The sequence below is a fragment of the Oncorhynchus tshawytscha genome, linkage group LG31 (assembly GCF_018296145.1).
Source record: "Oncorhynchus tshawytscha isolate Ot180627B linkage group LG31, Otsh_v2.0, whole genome shotgun sequence".
Taxonomy (NCBI): Eukaryota; Metazoa; Chordata; class Actinopteri; order Salmoniformes; family Salmonidae; genus Oncorhynchus; species Oncorhynchus tshawytscha.
In genome coordinates this window covers 40518536-40537002 of record NC_056459.1, presented here as the reverse complement: position 1 = coordinate 40537002, position 18467 = coordinate 40518536, and the positions used below count along the sequence as shown (strand labels likewise).

The following is an 18467-nucleotide window of genomic DNA, read 5'->3' as shown; positions in this document are numbered from 1 at the left end:
CCAGCAGCGTTTCAGTTCTTGACACAAACCGGTGCCCCTGGGCACCTGCTACCATACCCTGTTCAAATGCACTTCAATCTTTAGTCTTGCCCATTCACCCTCTGAATGGCACACATACACAATCCATGTCTCAAGTGTCCCAAGGCTTAATGGTCTGTGGTGGTGGTGTCTACAGGTTGGGCTGTATTAGGTTACGTTAATGGTCTGTGGTGGTGGTGTCTACAGGTTGGGCTGTAGTATTAGGTTACGTTAATGGTCTGTGGTGGTGGTGTCTACAGGTTGGGCTGTATTAGGTTACTTTAATGGTTGTGGTGGTGGTGTCTACAGGTTGGGCGATATTAGGTTACGTTAATGGTCTGTGGTGGTGGTGTCTACAGGTTGGGCGATATTAGGTTATTGTAATGGTCAGTGGTGGTGGTGTCTACAGGTTGGGTTGTAGTATTAGGTTACGTTAATGGTCTGTGGTGGTGGTGGTGGTGTCTACAGGTTGGGCTGTATTAGGTTACTGTAATGGTCTGTGGTGGTGGTGTCTACAGGTTGGGCTGTATTAGGTTACTGTAATGGTCTGTAGTGGTGGTGGTGTCTACAGGTTGGGTGATATTAGGTTCCTTTAATGGTCTGTGGTGGTGGTGGTGTCTACAGGTTGGGCTGTATTAGGATTCTGTAATGGTCTGTGGTGGTGGTGTCTACAGGTTGGGCGATATTAGGTTCCTTTAATGGTCTGTGGTGGTGGTGTCTACAGGTTGGGCTGTATTAGGTTACTTTAATGGTCTGTGGTGGTGGTGTCTACAGGTTGGGCTGTATTAGGTTACTGTAATGGTCTGTGGTGGTGGTGTCTACAGGTTGGGCTGTATTAGGTTACTGTAATGGTCTGTGGTGGTGGTGGTGTCTACAGGTTGGGCTGTATTAGGTTACTGTAATGGTCTGTGGTGGTGGTGTCTACAGGTTGGGCTGTATTAGGTTACGTTAATGGTCTGGGGTGGTGGTGGTGGTGTCTACAGGTTGGGCTGTATTAGGTTACTGTAATGGTCTGTAGTGGTGGTGGTGTCTACAGGTTGGGTGATATTAGGTTCCTTTAATGGTCTGTGGTGGTGGTGGTGTCTACAGGTTGGGCTGTATTAGGATTCTGTAATGGTCTGTGGTGGTGGTGTCTACAGGTTGGGCTGTATTGTTACTGTAATGGTCTGTGGTGGTGGTGTCTACAGGTTGGGCTGTTATAATAGGTTGGTGGTGGTGTCTACAGGTTGGGCTGTATTGGTTCTGTAATGGGTGGTGGTGGTGTCTACAGGTTGGGCTGTATTAGGTTACTGTAATGGTCTGGTGGTGGTGGTGTCTACAGGTTGGGCTGTATTAGGTTACTGTAATGGTCTGGTGGTGGTGGTGTCTACAGGTTGGGCTGTATTAGGTTACTGTAATGGTCTGGTGGTGTGTCTACAGGTTGGGCTGTATTGATTCTGTAATGGTCTGTGGTGGTGGTGTCTACAGGTTGGGCTGTATTAGGTTACTGTAATGGTCTGTGGAGGTGGTGGTGGTGTCTACAGGTTGGGCTGTATTAGGTTACTTTAATGGTCTGTGGTGGTGGTGTCTACAGGTTGGGCTGTATTGTTACTGTAATGGTCTGTGGTGGTGGTGTCTACAGGTTGGGCTGTATTTGGTTACGTTAATGGTCTGTGGTGGTGGTGGTGGTGTCTACAGGTTGGGCTGTATTAGGTTACTGTAATGGTCTGTGGTGTCTACAGGTTGGGCGATATTAGGCGACACGTGGAAAGGCACTGGAATGGAATTGTGTAATCTCATTGTGATTCAAAGTCACTGACTATTATTATTCTGTCTGAGGGAGAATGGGAAAGGTTGGTTTGGCTGGGATCAAAGCAGATGAATCAGGTCTGTGGTATAAAATTATCAGAATTAATGTACCTGCATTAACTTTTATACAGCAAAAGTGTTTGTAGTGTCAACGGTTCCCCTGAACAGCAGTTCACTCTGTCATGAGCTCGGATGGCTGCTAATGTTAACACGATGGCTGCTAATGTTAACACGATGGCTGCTAATGTTAACACGATGGCTGATAATGCTAACACGATGGCTGCTAATGTTAACACGATGGCTGCTAATGTTAACACGATGGCTGCTATGTTAACACGATGGCTGATGTTGGTGACACGATGGCTGATAATGCTAACACGATGGCTGCTGATATTAACACGATGGCTGCTGATGTTAACACGATGGCTGCTAATATTAACACGATGACTGCTAATGTTATCACGATGGCTGCTAATATTAACACGATGGCTGATAATGCTAACACGATGGCTGCTAATGTTAACACGATGGCTGCTAATGTTAACCCGATGGCTGCTAATATTAACACGATGGCCGCTAATGTTAACACGATGGCGAAAATGTTAACACGATGGCTGATATTAACACGATGGCTGATATTAACACGATGGCTGATAATGCTAACACGATGGCTGCTAACGTTAACACGATGGCTGCTAATATTAACACGATGGCTGCTAATGTTAACACAAAGGCTGCTAATGATAACACGATGGCTGCTAATGTTAACACGATGGCTGCTAATGTTAACACGATGGCTGCCAATGTTAACAAGATGGCTGCTGATATTAACATGATGGCTGCTGATATTAACATGATGGCTGCTGATATTAACACGATGGCTGCTAATGTTAACACGATGGCTGCTAATGTTAACACGATGGCTGCCGATGTTAACACGATGGCTGCTGATATTAACACGATGGCTGCTGATATTAACACGATGGCTGCTAATATTAACACGATGGCTGCTAATGTTAACACGATGGCTGCTAATGTTAACACGATGGCTGCTATTCGGTGGTATTGGCCTCACACTCCAAAAGCCCCAATAAGGGGGCTGGTTACCCAGTCTCCAATCCGTACACTTGCACACTCATAGAAGTCATCCTGCACTAGTGATTTGGATTTCTCTTGCACTTTTCCACCAGCCAAAGCACTTGACCTTGTATAAAGGGAAATGGCCGCCTCCGCCCCTAGCTTGTAGCACCGCTAGCGTGATGCCAGCCACAGCAGATACTTTGCCCCAGCAGTGTTTGTCGAGTCAAAGGTTTTCCTGAACCGCGGTTCACTTCACTTTGTCCCAAGCTGACGTCTGTGACTGTAGTTTACTCTGGACACGATGGCTGCTGTTCAGAAACTCTTTCCTTATACTCCTAAAGCACCTATAAGGCAGGGGATTTACAGGTAGGCCTCACCTATATTTTACTAATCATTCATCAATGTGTTTTGTGGTGAATGTTTAGAATGCAACTTAGTGCATGGCTTATCTACATCGCTACGGACTGTGTTTCATAAACTCTTGAATAAGTAGATCAAACACCTGATATGACTATATAAAGTAGGTTAGAAACAATGTTATGTTTCGAACCTTCATTTTAGCAGGGAGTCCCATTGAGCCCAAGGTTGTTTTACATAGGAGTGCTGCATTTCACAATTACACAACAAATTACATAATCATGACAGCATAAGAGAATAAGAAAATAACAAAACGTTGTTACCTAAAAGCTAGTTAAGGTTACTAAAGGCTAGTGTAAAAGTTGTTACCTAAAAGCTAGTTAAGGTTACTAAAGGCTAGTGTAAAAGTTGTTACCTAAAAGCTAGTTAAGGTTACTAAAGGCTAGTGTAAAAGTTGTTTACTAAAAGGCTAGTGTAAAAGGGGTTTACTAAAAGGCTAGTGTAAAAGTTGTTTACTAAAAGGCTAGTGTAAAAGTTGTTTACTAAAAGGCCAGCTAAAAGTTGTTTACTAAAAGGCTAGTGTAAAAGTTGTTTACTAAAAGGCTAGCTAAAAGTTGTTTACTAAAAGGCTAGTGTAAAAGTGGTTTACTAAAAGGCTAGTGTAAAAGTTGTTTACTAAAAGGCTAGTGTAAAAGTTGTTTACTAAAAGGCTAGTGTAAAAGGGGTTTACTAAAAGGCCAGCTAAAAGTTGTTTACTAAAAGGCTAGTGTAAAAGTTGTTTACTAAAAGGCCAGCTAAAAGTTGTTTACTAAAAGGCTAGTGTAAAAGTTGTTTACTAAAAGGCTAGCTAAAAGTTGTTTACTAAAAGGCTAGCTAAAAGTTGTTTACTAAAAGGCTAGCTAAAAGTTGTTTACTAAAAGGCTAGCTAAAAGTTGTTTACTAAAAGGCTAGCTAAAAGTTGTTTACTAAGAAAAAGGCTAGCTAAAAGTTGTTTACTAAAAGGCTAGCTAAAAGTTGTTTACTAAAAGGCTAGCTAAAAGTTGTTTACTAAAAGGCTAGCTAAAAGTTGTTTACTAAAAGGCTAGCTAAGTTGTTTACTAAAAGGCTAGAAAAGTTGTTTACTAAAGGCTAGTGTAAAAGTTTACTAAAAGGCTAGCTAAAAGTTGTTTACTAAAAGGCTAGCTAAAAGTTGTTTACTAAAAGGCTAGCTAAAACTTGCTTACTAAAAGGCTAGCTAAAAGTTGTTTACTAAAAGGCTAGCTAAAAGTTGTTTACTAAAAGGCTAGCTAAAAGTTGTTTACTAAAAGGCTAGCTAAAAGTTGTTTACTAAAAGGCTAGTGTAAAAGTTGTTTACTAAAAGGCTAGTGTAAAAGTTTACTAAAAGGCTAGTGTAAAAGTTTACTAAAAGGCTAGCTAAAAGTTGTTTACTAAAAGGCTAGTGTAAAAGTTTACTAAAAGGCTAGCTAAAAGTTGTTTACTAAAAGGCTAGTGTAAAAGTTGTTTACTAAAAGGCTAGTGTAAAAGTTGTTTACTAAAAGGCTAGTGTAAAAGTTGTTTACTAAAAGGCTAGCTAAAAGTTGTTTACTAAAGGCTAGCTAAAAGTTGTTTACTAAAAGGCTAGTTAAAAGTTGTTTACTAAAAGGCTAGCTAAAAGTTGTTTACTAGCTAGTTAAAAGTTGTTTACTAAAAGGCTAGCTAAAAGTTGTTTACTAAAAGGCTAGCTAAAAGTTGTTTACTAAAAGGCTAGCTAAAAGTTGTTTACTAAAAGGCTAGCTAAAAGTTGTTTACTAAAAGGCTAGTTAAGTTGTTTACTAAAAGGCTAGCTAAAAGTTGTTTACTAAAAGGCTAGTGTAAAAGTTTACTAAAAGGCTAGCTAAAAGTTGTTTACTAAAAGGCTAGCTAAAACTTGCTTACTAAAAGGCTAGCTAAAAGTTGTTTACTAAAAGGCTAGCTAAAAGTTGTTTACTAAAAGGCTAGCTAAAAGTTGTTTACTAAAAGGCTAGCTAAAAGTTGTTTACTAAAAGGCTAGCTAAAAGTTGTTTACTAAAAGGCTAGCTAAAAGTTGTTTACTAAAAGGCTAGCTAAAAGTTGTTTACTAAAAGGCTAGCTAAAAGTTGTTTACTAAAAGGCTAGCTAAAAGTTGTTTATTAAAAGGCTAGTTAAAAGTTGTTTACTAAAAGTTGGCAACTGTGGTCAGGAGCCAATAAAAGGAGGAGGGGGAGGAGTTTGTTACCATGATCAGAGATAGTAAAAAGAGGATCAAGGTCCACCCCACTAACTAATGGTTAAGGTTGTCTGTTACAGAAACTATGCAGGGCAGCCATAATACTTCAAAGGAAATACAATAACAGGTTCGATGTGTTATTTGGTGACTTGGTGTTGACCTAACAACAGGCTAAAGGAGAAGTCACCTTTTACTTGAATATAACATGGTCAATATAATAGCTAGAAGGAATCTGGTTATTTAAGGATAATTGATATTCCATTCTCCGTGCACTGGCACATGGAAGTTATGATGTACTCTTTATACAGCTTCTCTCTAGGTGTTCAATGTAGGAGGACAAACTCACCTCTTCTCGTATCAATACGTAGCACCACCTGGGGGATCCCAGCCACGGCAGACACATCCATATGAGTGGAGAGGTTATAGGAGTAGAGGATATAGGAGTGGAGAGGATATAGGAGTGGAGAGGAGGAGTGGAGAGGGGAGTGGAGAGGATATAGGAGTGGAGAGGATATAGGAGTGGGAGGATATGGGAGTGGAGAGGATACGGGAGTGGAGAGGATACGGGAGTGGAGAGGATACGGGAGTGGAGAGGATACGGGAGTGGAGAGGATACGGGAGTGGAGAGGATACGGGAGTGGAGAGGACGGGAGTGGAGAGGATACGGGAGTGGAGAGGATACGGGAGTGGAGAGGATACGGGAGTGGAGAGGATACGGGAGTGGAGAGGATACGGGAGTGGAGAGGATACGGGAGTGGAGAGGATACGGGAGTGGAGAGGATACGGGAGTGGAGAGGATACGGGAGTGGAGAGGATACGGGAGTGGAGAGGATACGGGAGTGGAGAGGATACGGGAGTGGAGAGGATACGGGAGTGGAGAGGATACGGGAGTGGAGTGGTTAGGGGAGCGGAGTGGTTAGGACTAGAGGTTATAGAGACGAGAGGTTGTCGAGAGTAGAGAGATTACAGGATTAGAGAGTAGAGAGGTTATAGGAGTAGAGAGGTTATAGGAGTAGAGAGTAGAGAGTAGAGTGGTTATAGGAGTAGAGAGGTTATAGGAGTAGAGGGGTTATAGGAGTAGAGTGGTTATAGGAGTAGAGTGGTTATAGGAGTAGAGTGGTTATAGATGTAGAGAGGTTATAGGAGTAGAGTGGTTATAGGAGTAGAGGTTATAGAAGTAGAGAGTAGAGAGGTTATAGGAGTAGAGAGTTATGGTTATAGGAGTAGAGTAGAGTGGTTATAGGAGTAGAGTAGAGTGGTTATAGAAGTAGAGAGTAGAGAGGTTATAGGAGTAGAGAGGTTATAGATGTAGAGAGGTTATAGGAGTAGAGTGGTTATAGGAGTAGAGGTTATAGAAGTAGAGAGTAGAGAGGTTATAGGAGTAGAGAGGTTACGGGAGTGGTTACGGGAGTGGTTAGGGGAGCGGAGTGGTTAGGGAGCGGAGTGGTTAGGGGAGCGGAGTGGTTAGGACTAGAGGTTATAGAGACGAGAGGTTGTCGAGAGTAGAGAGATTACAGGATTAGAGAGAGGTTATAGAGAGGTTATAGGAGTAGAGGTGTTATAGAAGTAGAGGTGTTATAGTAGTAGAGGTTATAGGAGTAGAGAGGTTATAGGTTAGGTTAGGGGAGCGGAGTGGAGTGGTTAAGACTAGAGGTTATAGAGACGAGAGGTTGTCGAGAGTAGAGAGATTACAGGATTAGAGAGTAGAGGTTATAGGAGTAGAGGGGTTATAGGAGTAGAGAGTAGAGAGGTTATAGGAGTAGAGTGGTTATAGGAGTAGAGTAGAGTGGTTATAGGAGTAGAGTAGAGTGGTTATAGAAGTAGAGAGTAGAGTGGTTATAGAAGTAGAGAGTAGAGAGGTTATAGGAGTAGAGTAGAGTGGTTATAGAAGTAGATGGGTTATAGGAGTAGAGTAGAGAGGTTATAGAAGTAGAGAGGTTATAGGAGTAGAGAGGAGTGGTTATAGGAGTAGAGGTTATAGAAGTAGAGAGGTTATAGGAGTAGAGAGTTGTGGAATAGTGTTCCATTTAGTCATGGCTCTATGTAGTACTGTGCGCCTACCGTAGTCTGTTCGGGAATAATTGCAATCAATATATATATATTTACGCTTAGTGTGTCGTCATGATCTCTGTTGGAATCGTCCGTCTTTCTGTTGGAAAGTTCATCTGAACTTCTCTTTGAGTCCCTGGAGTCTTTCGTGGTTAGAATGGGTACTTCAGAGTTCCATTCAGAAATGTTCTTATAGAATAGATGTTTCGGCGGTTGTCGGTCTTGCTCTTATTCTGTCGCTATCGATAGTCTGAGTTTAACCATTTCTACCAGTGTAGCCAATGGTTTGGTTAGGAATTCAACAATCATTACAATCTTAGCTCCCTCAGACGACCGAGGAATACATGGTCTCTATTCAAAACTTAGCCCTCTCGGTAATCGAGGTACACATGGTCTCTATTCAAAACTTAGCCCTCTCAGTAATCGAGGTACGCTTGGTCTCTATTCAAACCTTAGCCCTCTCAGTAATCGAGGTACACTTGGTCTCTATTCAAACCTTAGCCCTCTCAGTAATCGAGGTACGCTTGGTCTCTATTCAAACCTTAGCCCTCTCAGTAATCGAGGTACGCTTGGTCTCTATTCAAACCTTAGCCCTCTCAGTAATCGAGGACGCTTGGTCTCTATTCAAACCTTGGCCCTCTCAGTATTCAAACGCTTGGTCTCTATTCAAACCTTAATCAGAGGTACGCTTGGTCTCTATTCAAACCTTAGCCCTCTCAGTAATCGAGGTACGCTTGGTCTCTATTCAAACCTTAGCCCTCTCAGTAATCGAACGCTTGGTCTCTATTCAAACCTTAGCCCTCTCAGTAATCGAGGTACGCTTGGTCTCTATTCAAACCTTAGCCCTCTCAGTAATCGAGGTACGCTTGGTCTCTATTCAAACCTTAGCCCTCTCAGTAATCGAGGTACGCTTGGTCTCTATTCAAACCTTAGCCCTCTCAGTAATCGAGGTACGCTTGGTCTCTATTCAAACCTTAGCCCTCTCAGTAATCGAGGTACGCTTGGTCTCTATTCAAACCTTAGCCCTCTCAGTAATCGAGGTACGCTTGGTCTCTATTCAAACCTTAGCCCTCTCAGTAATCGAGGTACGCTTGGTCTCTATTCAAACCTTAGCCCTCTCAGTAATCGAGGTACGCTTGGTCTCTATTCAAACCTTAGCCCTCTCAGTAATCGAGGTACGCTTGGTCTCTATTCAAACCTTAGCCCTCTCAGTAATCGAGGTACGCTTGGTCTCTATTCAAACCTTAGCCCTCTCAGTAATCGAGGTACGCTTGGTCTCTATTCAAACCTTAGCCCTCTCAGTAATCGAGGTACGCTTGGTCTCTATTCAAACCTTAGCCCTCTCAGTAATCGAGGTACGCTTGGTCTCTATTCAAACCTTAGCCCTCTCAGTAATCGAGGTACGCTTGGTCTCTATTCAAACCTTAGCCCTCTCAGTAATCGCCCTCTCAGTAATCGAGGTACGCTTGGTCTCTATTCAAACCTTAGCCCTCTCAGTAATCGAGGTACGCTTGGTCTCTATTCAAACCTTAGCCCTCTCAGTAATCGAGGTACGCTTGGTCTCTATTCAAACCTTAGCCCTCTCAGTAATCGAGGTACGCTTGGTCTCTATTCAAACCTTAGCCCTCTCAGTAATCGAGGTACGCTTGGTCTCTATTCAAACCTTAGCCCTCTCAGTAATCGAGGTACGCTTGGTCTCTATTCATACCTTAGCCCTCTCAGTAATCGAGGTACGCTTGGTCTCTATTCATACCTTAGCTCCCTCAGCTGACCGAGGTAGGATTGGTCTGAAGTGGGCTTCTCCAGGTGGGGTTTATATTCGGAACAGCAGAAAAGGCTGTCCCATGATGCCAGATCGATGTCTGTGCTCATGGGGCGGGCCAATGACTTAGTGAAACTCCAAAGGGAATTGGATTCTCTTCCCTTAAACAGTTTAAAATCACATGACATAATTACACAAATAGTTTAATCTTTACTCATTCATTTTATACAAAAATTAGATGCAAATCTCATAACGGAGGCTCTCTTTTAAAAACAGAGTTGTGGTAATGTGGCTGTATTGTCTCTCATGAGGTCACAAACACTAAACAAAATGGACCGGTCGTAGCTGGATTCTCCACCGACCGTTTACACATTCTCCAAAACATGGATATTGTTCAGTTCTCAAGTTCTGTGAGATAGAAGAAGTTCCTTTGTTCTACAGTGAACCCTCTCTCTATACCGCATGAGGGAGAGAGTCTCCTCCAGGAATTTACGACCTGAGATAACAGAACCTGGGTGTAGGAGGGAGAGAGAGGGAAGGCACTCGCTATACCCAAAGAGGGCCACGTCATGACACTAGCAAATTATTGATTTCATGAACCTTGTTTCTTAAGTTACATATGTTAACGTGGGCTATTTTTTAGCACTTTAGCACAGGTTGAGTTGCACATAGTGGACTTCCTAGTAGAGTGACTTATGTCCAATTGTTTGTGCTTCAGCCAGGCGGTGGTGGTGGATCGGACCATGTACATCTCCGGCCAGCTGGGGCTAGACGTGGCCTCAGGGAAGCTGGTGGAGGGAGGGGTACAGGCTCAGGCCAGACAGGTGAGAGATGGTGGAGGGAAGGGAGGTCAGGTCAGACGGGTGAGAGATGGTGGAGGAGGGTAGAGAGATGGTGGAGAGAGAAGGGGAGAGAATAGGAGAGATGGTGGTGGAGGGGAGAGGTAAAAAAATATATAGTACTATTATATACTTATCACTATTATATACTTATCATGTCAGGAATTCTTATATCATGCTCCCTCCCCTCACCCTCCCCCCCACCTCCTCCCCCACTCCCCATCCCTCAGGCTCTGGTCAATATGGGAGAGATCCTGAAAGCAGCTGGATGTGGTTATGACAATGGTAAGCCTCCCTCTTTTTAATATATATCATCAAATCAACAATAATTCATGTATGTTTATTAACTGTAAAAGACTAAAAAGGATTAGATTAATACCACCTGAGATCTGAAATGTGTATCTGACAGACTTCCTTACTTTTGTATCTTCCAGTCGTCAAGACAACCGTGCTGTTGGCAGACATTAATGACTTTGTCAACGTCAACGATGTTTATAAGACATGTAAGTGCTTGACCTGACAATGTGAGGGGCTAAGGGTCAAATTATGGGATAATCTCAATTATATTTATTTGTTTCTTCACGTCCTCTCGCCTCCTGCTGAAAACACACAAGGAAATCAATTGAGATTATCTCTCTGTCCGCATCGAACGTTTGAGTTTAATCCACCTCTTCAGACTGTCCTGCATGTCCACAACTGTACACACGATGGCGCCCTCTTCCCTGAATAACAGCACTTCTCTCAGGATCTGTTGGCCACTTGTTTGGTGTGCCAACTGCCTAATATTGAATACTGACTTTAGACCCAGCATTCTTCAGTAGCACATTCATATATGTCTGAAAGGACAACAGCTAAATATATGCAAACTTCCAACATGTCCTGCATGTACAATGTGTGGTAATCAGTTACATATGGGCCATCCATTGCTATAGTTCAAATTGATGCATAGCTGTACCTCTGCCCTTTATAATTAAACTCTTGTCTGTCTTTGCCTTGCTAAGTTAGGTTTCCCATAGTTCCTTGTCCAAAGGACTCACAATGGGACCCCAGCTCTATGGGTATTATCACGATGCACAGTGGAACTGAACCCTGGTGTGTGTCCCATCACGATACACAGTGGAACTGAACCCTGGTGTGTGTCCCATCACGATACACAGTGGAACTGACCCTGGTGTGTGTCCCATCACGATACACAGTCAAACTGAACTCTGGTGTGTGTCCCATCACGATACACAGTGGAACTGACCCTGGTGTGTGTCCCATCACGATACACAGTGGAACTGACCCTGGTGTGTGTCCCATCACGATACACAGTGGAACTGACCCTGGTGTGTCCCATCACAATACACAGTGGAACTGACCCTGGTGTGTCCCATCACGATACACAGTGGAACTGACCCTGGTGTGTCCCATCACAATACACAGTGGAACTGACCCTGGTGTGTCCCATCACGATACACAGTGGAACTGACCCCTGGTGTGTGTCCCATCACGATACACAGTGGAACTGACCCCTGGTCTGTGTCAGACTCGGAGTGTAAGAGGATACAAGGAAGCTCTGTGAAACTCAACCCTCTCCCTGGGTCCTGCCTGTAGCCATACGGTTCCAGACAGCCAATACGACTGTAATCAGCCATGAAGTTCACAGTACTAGGTCTAATATATGATCTGGAGAATACGTCTCATGTCCATTACCTTAGTTTAGTGTGAATACTACCAAGAGTACTCTCAAGCAGTGGGGTAAAAAGAGACAGAATCTTAGACCAGCATTCAGTCAGTTTTTCAGCCAGGTGTATATTTGTAATTCAGAGTCTAGACCAGCGTTCAGTCAGGTTTTCAGTCAGGTTTTCAGTCACATGTTCAGCCAGGAGTATATTTGTTGCTACTCCCTGTCATTCAGAGTCTAGAACTTCCTGTTTCTTTGGAAACGTAATTTCAGTATACAGATTTTTGGAATTAGGCCTACTTTAATTCAGTATGATTTGGGGAAATTGTATGTACAATATACTTTTTTTTTTCTTTCAGTTTTCAGCAAAAACTTCCCTGCCAGAGCTGCCTACCAGGTTATTGCCCTCCCCAGAGTAAGCAGCATATCCACACAGCTCTAACCCTCCCCAGAGTCAGCTCCATATCCACACAGCTCTAACCCTCCCCAGAGTCAGCTCCATATCCACACAGCTCTAACCCTCCCCAGAGTCTGCTCCATATCCACACAGCTCTAACCCTCCCCAGAGTCAGCTCCATATCCACACAGCTCTAACCCTCCCCAGAGTCAGCTCCATATCCACACAGCTCTAACCCTCCCCAGAGTCAGCTCCATATCCACACAGCTCTAACCCTCCCCAGAGTCAGCTCCATATCCACACAGCTCTAACCCTCCCCAGAGTCAGCTCCATATCCACACAGCTCTAACCCTCCCCAGAGTCAGCTCCATATCCACACAGCTCTAACCCTCCCCAGAGTCAGCTCCATATCCACACAGCTCTAACCCTCCCCAGAGTCAGCTCCATATCCACACAGCTCTAACCCTCCCCAGAGTCAGCTCCATATCCACACAGCTCTAACCCTCCCCAGAGTCAGCTCCATATCCACACAGCTCTAACCCTCCCCAGAGTCAGCTCCATATCCACACAGCTCTAACCCTCCCCAGAGTCAGCTCCATATCCACACAGCTCTAACCCTCCCCAGAGTCAGCTCCATATCCACACAGCTCTAACCCTCCCCAGAGTCAGCTCCATATCCACACAGCTCTAACCCTCCCCAGAGTCAGCTCCATATCCACACAGCTCTAACCCTCCCCAGAGTCAGCTCCATATCCACACAGCTCTAACCCTCCCCAGAGTCAGCTCCATATCCACACAGCTCTAACCCTCCCCAGAGTCAGCTCCATATCCACACAGCTCTAACCCTCCCCAGAGTCAGCTCCATATCCACACAGCTCTAACCCTCCCCAGAGTCAGCTCCATATCCACACAGCTCTAACCCTCCCCAGAGTCAGCTCCATATCCACACAGCTCTAACCCTCCCCAGAGTCAGCTCCATATCCACACAGCTCTAACCCTCCCCAGAGTCAGCTCCATATCCACACAGCTCTAACCCTCCCCAGAGTCAGCTCCATATCCACACAGCTCTAACCCTCCCCAGAGTCAGCTCCATATCCACACAGCTCTAACCCTCCCCAGAGTCAGCTCCATATCCACACAGCTCTAACCCTCCCCAGAGTCAGCTCCATATCCACACAGCTCTAACCCTCCCCAGAGTCAGCTCCATATCCACACAGCTCTACTTATTATGTATCTACTTGATATTAAAGATGTAATACTCTTCCAAATGGTGATTCTAATCTCTCTCTCTGTCTCTCTCTGTCTCTCCGTCTCTCTCTCCGTCTCTCTGTCTGCAGGGTGGTCTGGTGGAGATCGAGGCTGTGGCTGTTCTGGGACCCATCTCTGAGTCCTGACTAACCGGCCAGAGCATCAACAAGCTGTAAACTAACTAACCTGGAAGTGAACGTTTAACAACCTTGAAATAGTCCTAGTTTAAACATTAATTAAATTAACCCAAACCACTCTTAGACTTAGACTACACTGCTCAGACATTCTAAGGCCTTGAAGAGGATATATAATGTCATAACATGTTCCTGTTTGTACACTGAACAAAAACATAAATGCAACATATAAGTGTTGGTCCCATATTTCATGAGCTGAAATAAAAGATCCCAGAAAAGTTCCATGTAAACAACAAGCTTATTTCTCTAAAAATCCATATACAGGCCTTACCCAAAGCCATACACAGGCCTTACCCAAAGCCATATACACAGGCCTTACCCAAAGCCATACACAGGCCTTACCCAAAGCCATACACAGGCCTTACCCAAAGCCATATACAGGCCTTACCCAAAGCCATACACAGGCCTTATCCAAATCCATACACAGGCCTTATCCAAATCCATATACAGGCCTTACCCAAATCCATACACAGGCCTTATCCAAATCCATACACAGGCCTTACCCAAAGCCATACACAGGCCTTACCCAAAGCCATATACACAGGCCTTACCCAAAGCCATATACACAGGCCTTACCCAAAGCCATATACAGGCCTTACCCAAAGCCATATACAGGCCTTACCCAAAGCCATACACAGGCCTTACCCAAATCCATACACAGGCCTTACCCAAAGCCATATACACAGGCCTTACCCAAAGCCATATACACAGGCCTTACCCAAAGCCATATACACAGGCCTTACCCAAAGCCATATACACAGGCCTTACCCAAAGCCATATACACAGGCCTTACCCAAAGCCATATACACAGGCCTTACCCAAAGCCATATACACAGGCCTTACCCAAAGCCATACACAGGCCTTACCCAAAGCCATACACAGGCCTTACCCAAAGCCATACACAGGCCTTACCCAAAGCCATACACAGGCCTTACCCAAAGCCATACACAGGCCTTACCCAAAGCCATACACAGGCCTTACCCAAAGCCATATACACAGGCCTTACCCAATGCCATACACAGGCCTTACCCAAAGCCATATACACAGGCCTTACCCAAAGCCATATACAGGCCTTATCCAAAGCCATATACACAGGCCTTACCCAAAGCCATATACACAGGCCTTACCCAAAGCCATATACAGGCCTTATCCAAAGCCATATACACAGGCCTTACCCAAAGCCATATACAGGCCTTACCCAAAGCCATATACACAGGCCTTACCCAAAGCCATATACACAGGCCTTACCCAAAGCCATATACACAGGCCTTATCCAAAGCCATATACACAGGCCTTACCCAAAGCCATATACACAGGCCTTACCCAAAGCCATATACAGGCCTTACCCAAAGCCATATACAGGCCTTACCCAAAGCCATATACAGGCCTTACCCAAAGCCATATACAGGCCTTACCCAAAGCCATATACAGGCCTTACCCAAAGCCGTATATAAGACTTACTCAAAGCCATATACACAGGCCTTACCCAAAGCCATATACAGGCCTTACCCAAAGCCATATACACAGGCCTTACCCAAAGCCGTATATAAGACTTACTCAAAGCCATATACACAGGCCTTACCCAAAGCCATATACAGGCCTTACCCAAAGCCGTATATAAGACTTACTCAAAGCCATATACACAGGCCTTACCCAAAGCCATATACAGGCCTTACCCAAAGCCATATACAGGCCTTACCCAAAGCCGTATATAAGACTTACTCAAAGCCATATACACAGGCCTTACCCAAAGCTGTATATAAGACTTACTCAAAGCCATATACACAGGCCTTATCCAAAGCCATATACACAGGCCTTACCCAAAGCCGTATAAAATACTTACTCAAAGCCATATACACAGGCCTTATCCAAAGCCATATACACAGGCCTTACCCAAAGCCGTATAAAATACTTACTCAAAGCCATATACACAGTCCTTATCCAAAGCCATATACACAGGCCTTACCCAAAGCCATATACAGGCCTTACCCAAAGCCATATACAGGCCTTACCCAAAGCCATATACAGGCCTTACCCAAAGCCGTATATAAGACTTACTCAAAGCCGTATACACAGGCCTTATCCAAAGCCATATACACAGGCCTTACTCAAAGCCATATACACAGGCCTTACTCAAAGCCGTATACACAGGCCATACCCAAAGCCATATACACAGGCCTTACTCAAAGCCGTATACACAGGCCATACCCAAATCCATATACAGGCCTTACCCAAAGCCATATACACAGGCCTTACTCAAAGCCGTATATAAGACTTACTCAAAGCCGTATACACAGGCCATACCCAAAGCCATATACACAGGCCTTACTCAAAGCCGTATACACAGGCCATACCCAAATCCATATACAGGCCTTACCCAAAGCCATATACACAGGCCTTACTCAAAGCCGTATATAAGACTTACTCAAAGCCATATACACAGGCCTTATCCAAAGCCATATACACAGGCCTTACCCAAAGCCATATACACAGGCCTTACTCAAAGCCATATACACAGGCCTTACTCAAAGCCGTATATAAGACTTACTCAAAGCCATATACACAGGCCTTATCCAAAGCCATATACAGGCCTTACCCAAAGCCATATACAGGCATTACCCAAAGCCATATACAGGCCTTACCCAAAGCCATATACAGGCATTACCCAAAGCCATACACAGGCCTTACCCAAAGCCATAACAGGCCCCAAAGCCATACACAGGCCTTACCCAAAGCCATATACAGGCCTTACCCAAAGCCATATACAGGCCTTACCCAAAGCCATATACAGGCCTTACCCAAAGCCATATACAGGCCTTACCCAAAGCCATATACAGGCCTTACCCAAAGCCATATATAAGACTTACTCAAAGCCATATACACAGGCCTTACCCAAAGCCATATACAGGCCTTACCCAAAGCCATATACACAGGCCTTACCCAAAGCCGTATATAAGACTTACTCAAAGCCATATACACAGGCCTTATCCAAAGCCATATACAGGCCTTACCCAAAGCCATATACACAGGCCTTACCCAAAGCCATATACACAGGCCTTACCCAAAGCCATATACACAGGCCTTACCCAAAGCCATACACAGGCATTACCCAAAGCCATACACAGGCCTTACCCAAAGCCATACACAGGCCTTACCCAAAGCCATACACAGGCCTTACCCAAAGCCATACACAGGCCTTACCCAAAGCCATACACAGGCCTTACCCAAAGCCATACACAGGCCTTACCCAAAGCCATACACAGGCCTTACCCAAAGCCATATACACAGGCCTTACCCAAAGCCATACACATGCCTTACCCAAAGCCATACACAGGCCTTACCCAAAGCCATATACACAGGCCTTACCCAAAGCCATACACAGGCCTTACCCAAAGCCATATACACAGGCCTTACCCAAAGCCATACACATGCCTTACCCAAAGCCATACACAGGCCTTACCCAAAGCCATATACACAGGCCTTACCCAAAGCCATATACACAGGCCTTACCCAAAGCCGTATATAAGACTTACTCAAAGCCATATACACAGGCCTTACCCAAAGCCGTATATAAGACTTACTCAAAGCCATATACACAGGCCTTACTCAAAGCCGTATATAAGACTTACTCAAAGCCATATACACAGGCCTTATCCAAAGCCATATACAGGCCTTACCCAAAGCCATATACAGGCATTACCCAAAGCCATATACAGGCCTTACCCAAAGCCATATACAGGCATTACCCAAAGCCACACACAGACCTTACCCAAAGCCATATACACAGGTCTTACCCAAAGCCATACTCAAATATAAGGACTTACTCAAAGCCATATACAGGCCTTACACAGCCATACACCCAAAGCCATACACAGGCCTTACCCAAAGCCATACACAGGCCTTACCCAAAGCCATACACAGGCCTTACCCAAAGCCATACACAGGCCTTACCCAAAGCCATACACAGGCCTTACAAAGCCAAAGGCCATACACAGGCCTTACCCAAAGCCATACACAGGCCTTACCCAAAGCCATACACAGGCCTTACCCAAAGCCATACACAGGCCTTACCCAAAGCCATACACAGGCCTTACCCAAAGCCATACACAGGCCTTACCCAAAGCCATACACAGGCCTTACCCAAAGCCATACACATACACAGGCCTTACCCAAAGCCATACACAGGCCTTACCCAAAGCCATACACATGCCTTACCCAAAGCCATACACAGGCCTTACCCAAAGCCATACACAGGCCTTACCCAAAGCCATACACAGGCCTTACCCAAAGCCATACAGGCATTACCCAAACAGGCCTTACCCAAAGCCATATACACAGGCCTTACCCAAAGCCATACACATGCCTTACCCAAAGCCATACACAGGCCTTACCCAAAGCCATACACAGGCCTTACCCAAAGCCATACACAGGCCTTACCCAAAGCCATACACAGGCCTTACCCAAAGCCACAGGCCTTACCCAAAGCCATATACAGGCCTTACCCAAAGCCATATACAGGCCTTACCCAAAGCCATATACAGGCCTTACCCAAAGCCATATACACAGGCCTTACCCAAAGCCATATACAGGCCTTACCCAAAGCCATATACAGGCCTTACCCAAAGCCATATACACAGGCCTTACCGATCTTGGTTTTTAGTCGGTTTATTTCTCTATTTTACAAGAAAATACAGGGATTTACTGTACTTTTTTCTGCTACCTTTTTCTCTTCATGGGCTCTGCTCCATCGTCTCTATGACGTAATCTAACAGTGTGGATGAGATACTGTCTGACAGAAGTACTTTTCCTCATACAAAGGATGCTGCTGAAACAAGTAACTTGTCA

At 44.7% G+C, this 18467-nt stretch overlaps 2 protein-coding genes across 3 annotated transcripts in view; one reads left to right on the top strand and one right to left on the bottom strand.

Moving 5' to 3' along the window:
- The first annotated feature begins 3032 nt into the window (after positions 1–3032).
- On the top strand, positions 3033–13842 carry rida (reactive intermediate imine deaminase A homolog). Its single transcript, XM_042310563.1, has 6 exons — positions 3033–3252; positions 9997–10102; positions 10348–10402; positions 10552–10620; positions 12143–12198; positions 13518–13842. The coding sequence occupies exons 1-6, from the start codon at positions 3188–3190 to the stop codon at positions 13572–13574; spliced, it is 408 nt and encodes a 135-aa protein (XP_042166497.1). The 5' UTR covers positions 3033–3187; the 3' UTR covers positions 13575–13842.
- Positions 13843–18402: 4560 nt separating this feature from the next.
- Positions 18403–18467, bottom strand: part of si:dkey-284p5.3 (uncharacterized protein LOC557830 homolog) — a 30811-nt gene continuing 30746 nt past the window's right edge. Inside the window, exon 4 of one of the 2 annotated variants that reach the window (XM_024395204.2) lies at positions 18403–18467. This exon is cut by the window's right edge and continues 643 nt beyond it. The gene's annotated coding sequence lies outside the window, so the exon portion shown is untranslated. The other variant, XM_024395206.2, reaches the window with a different exon arrangement.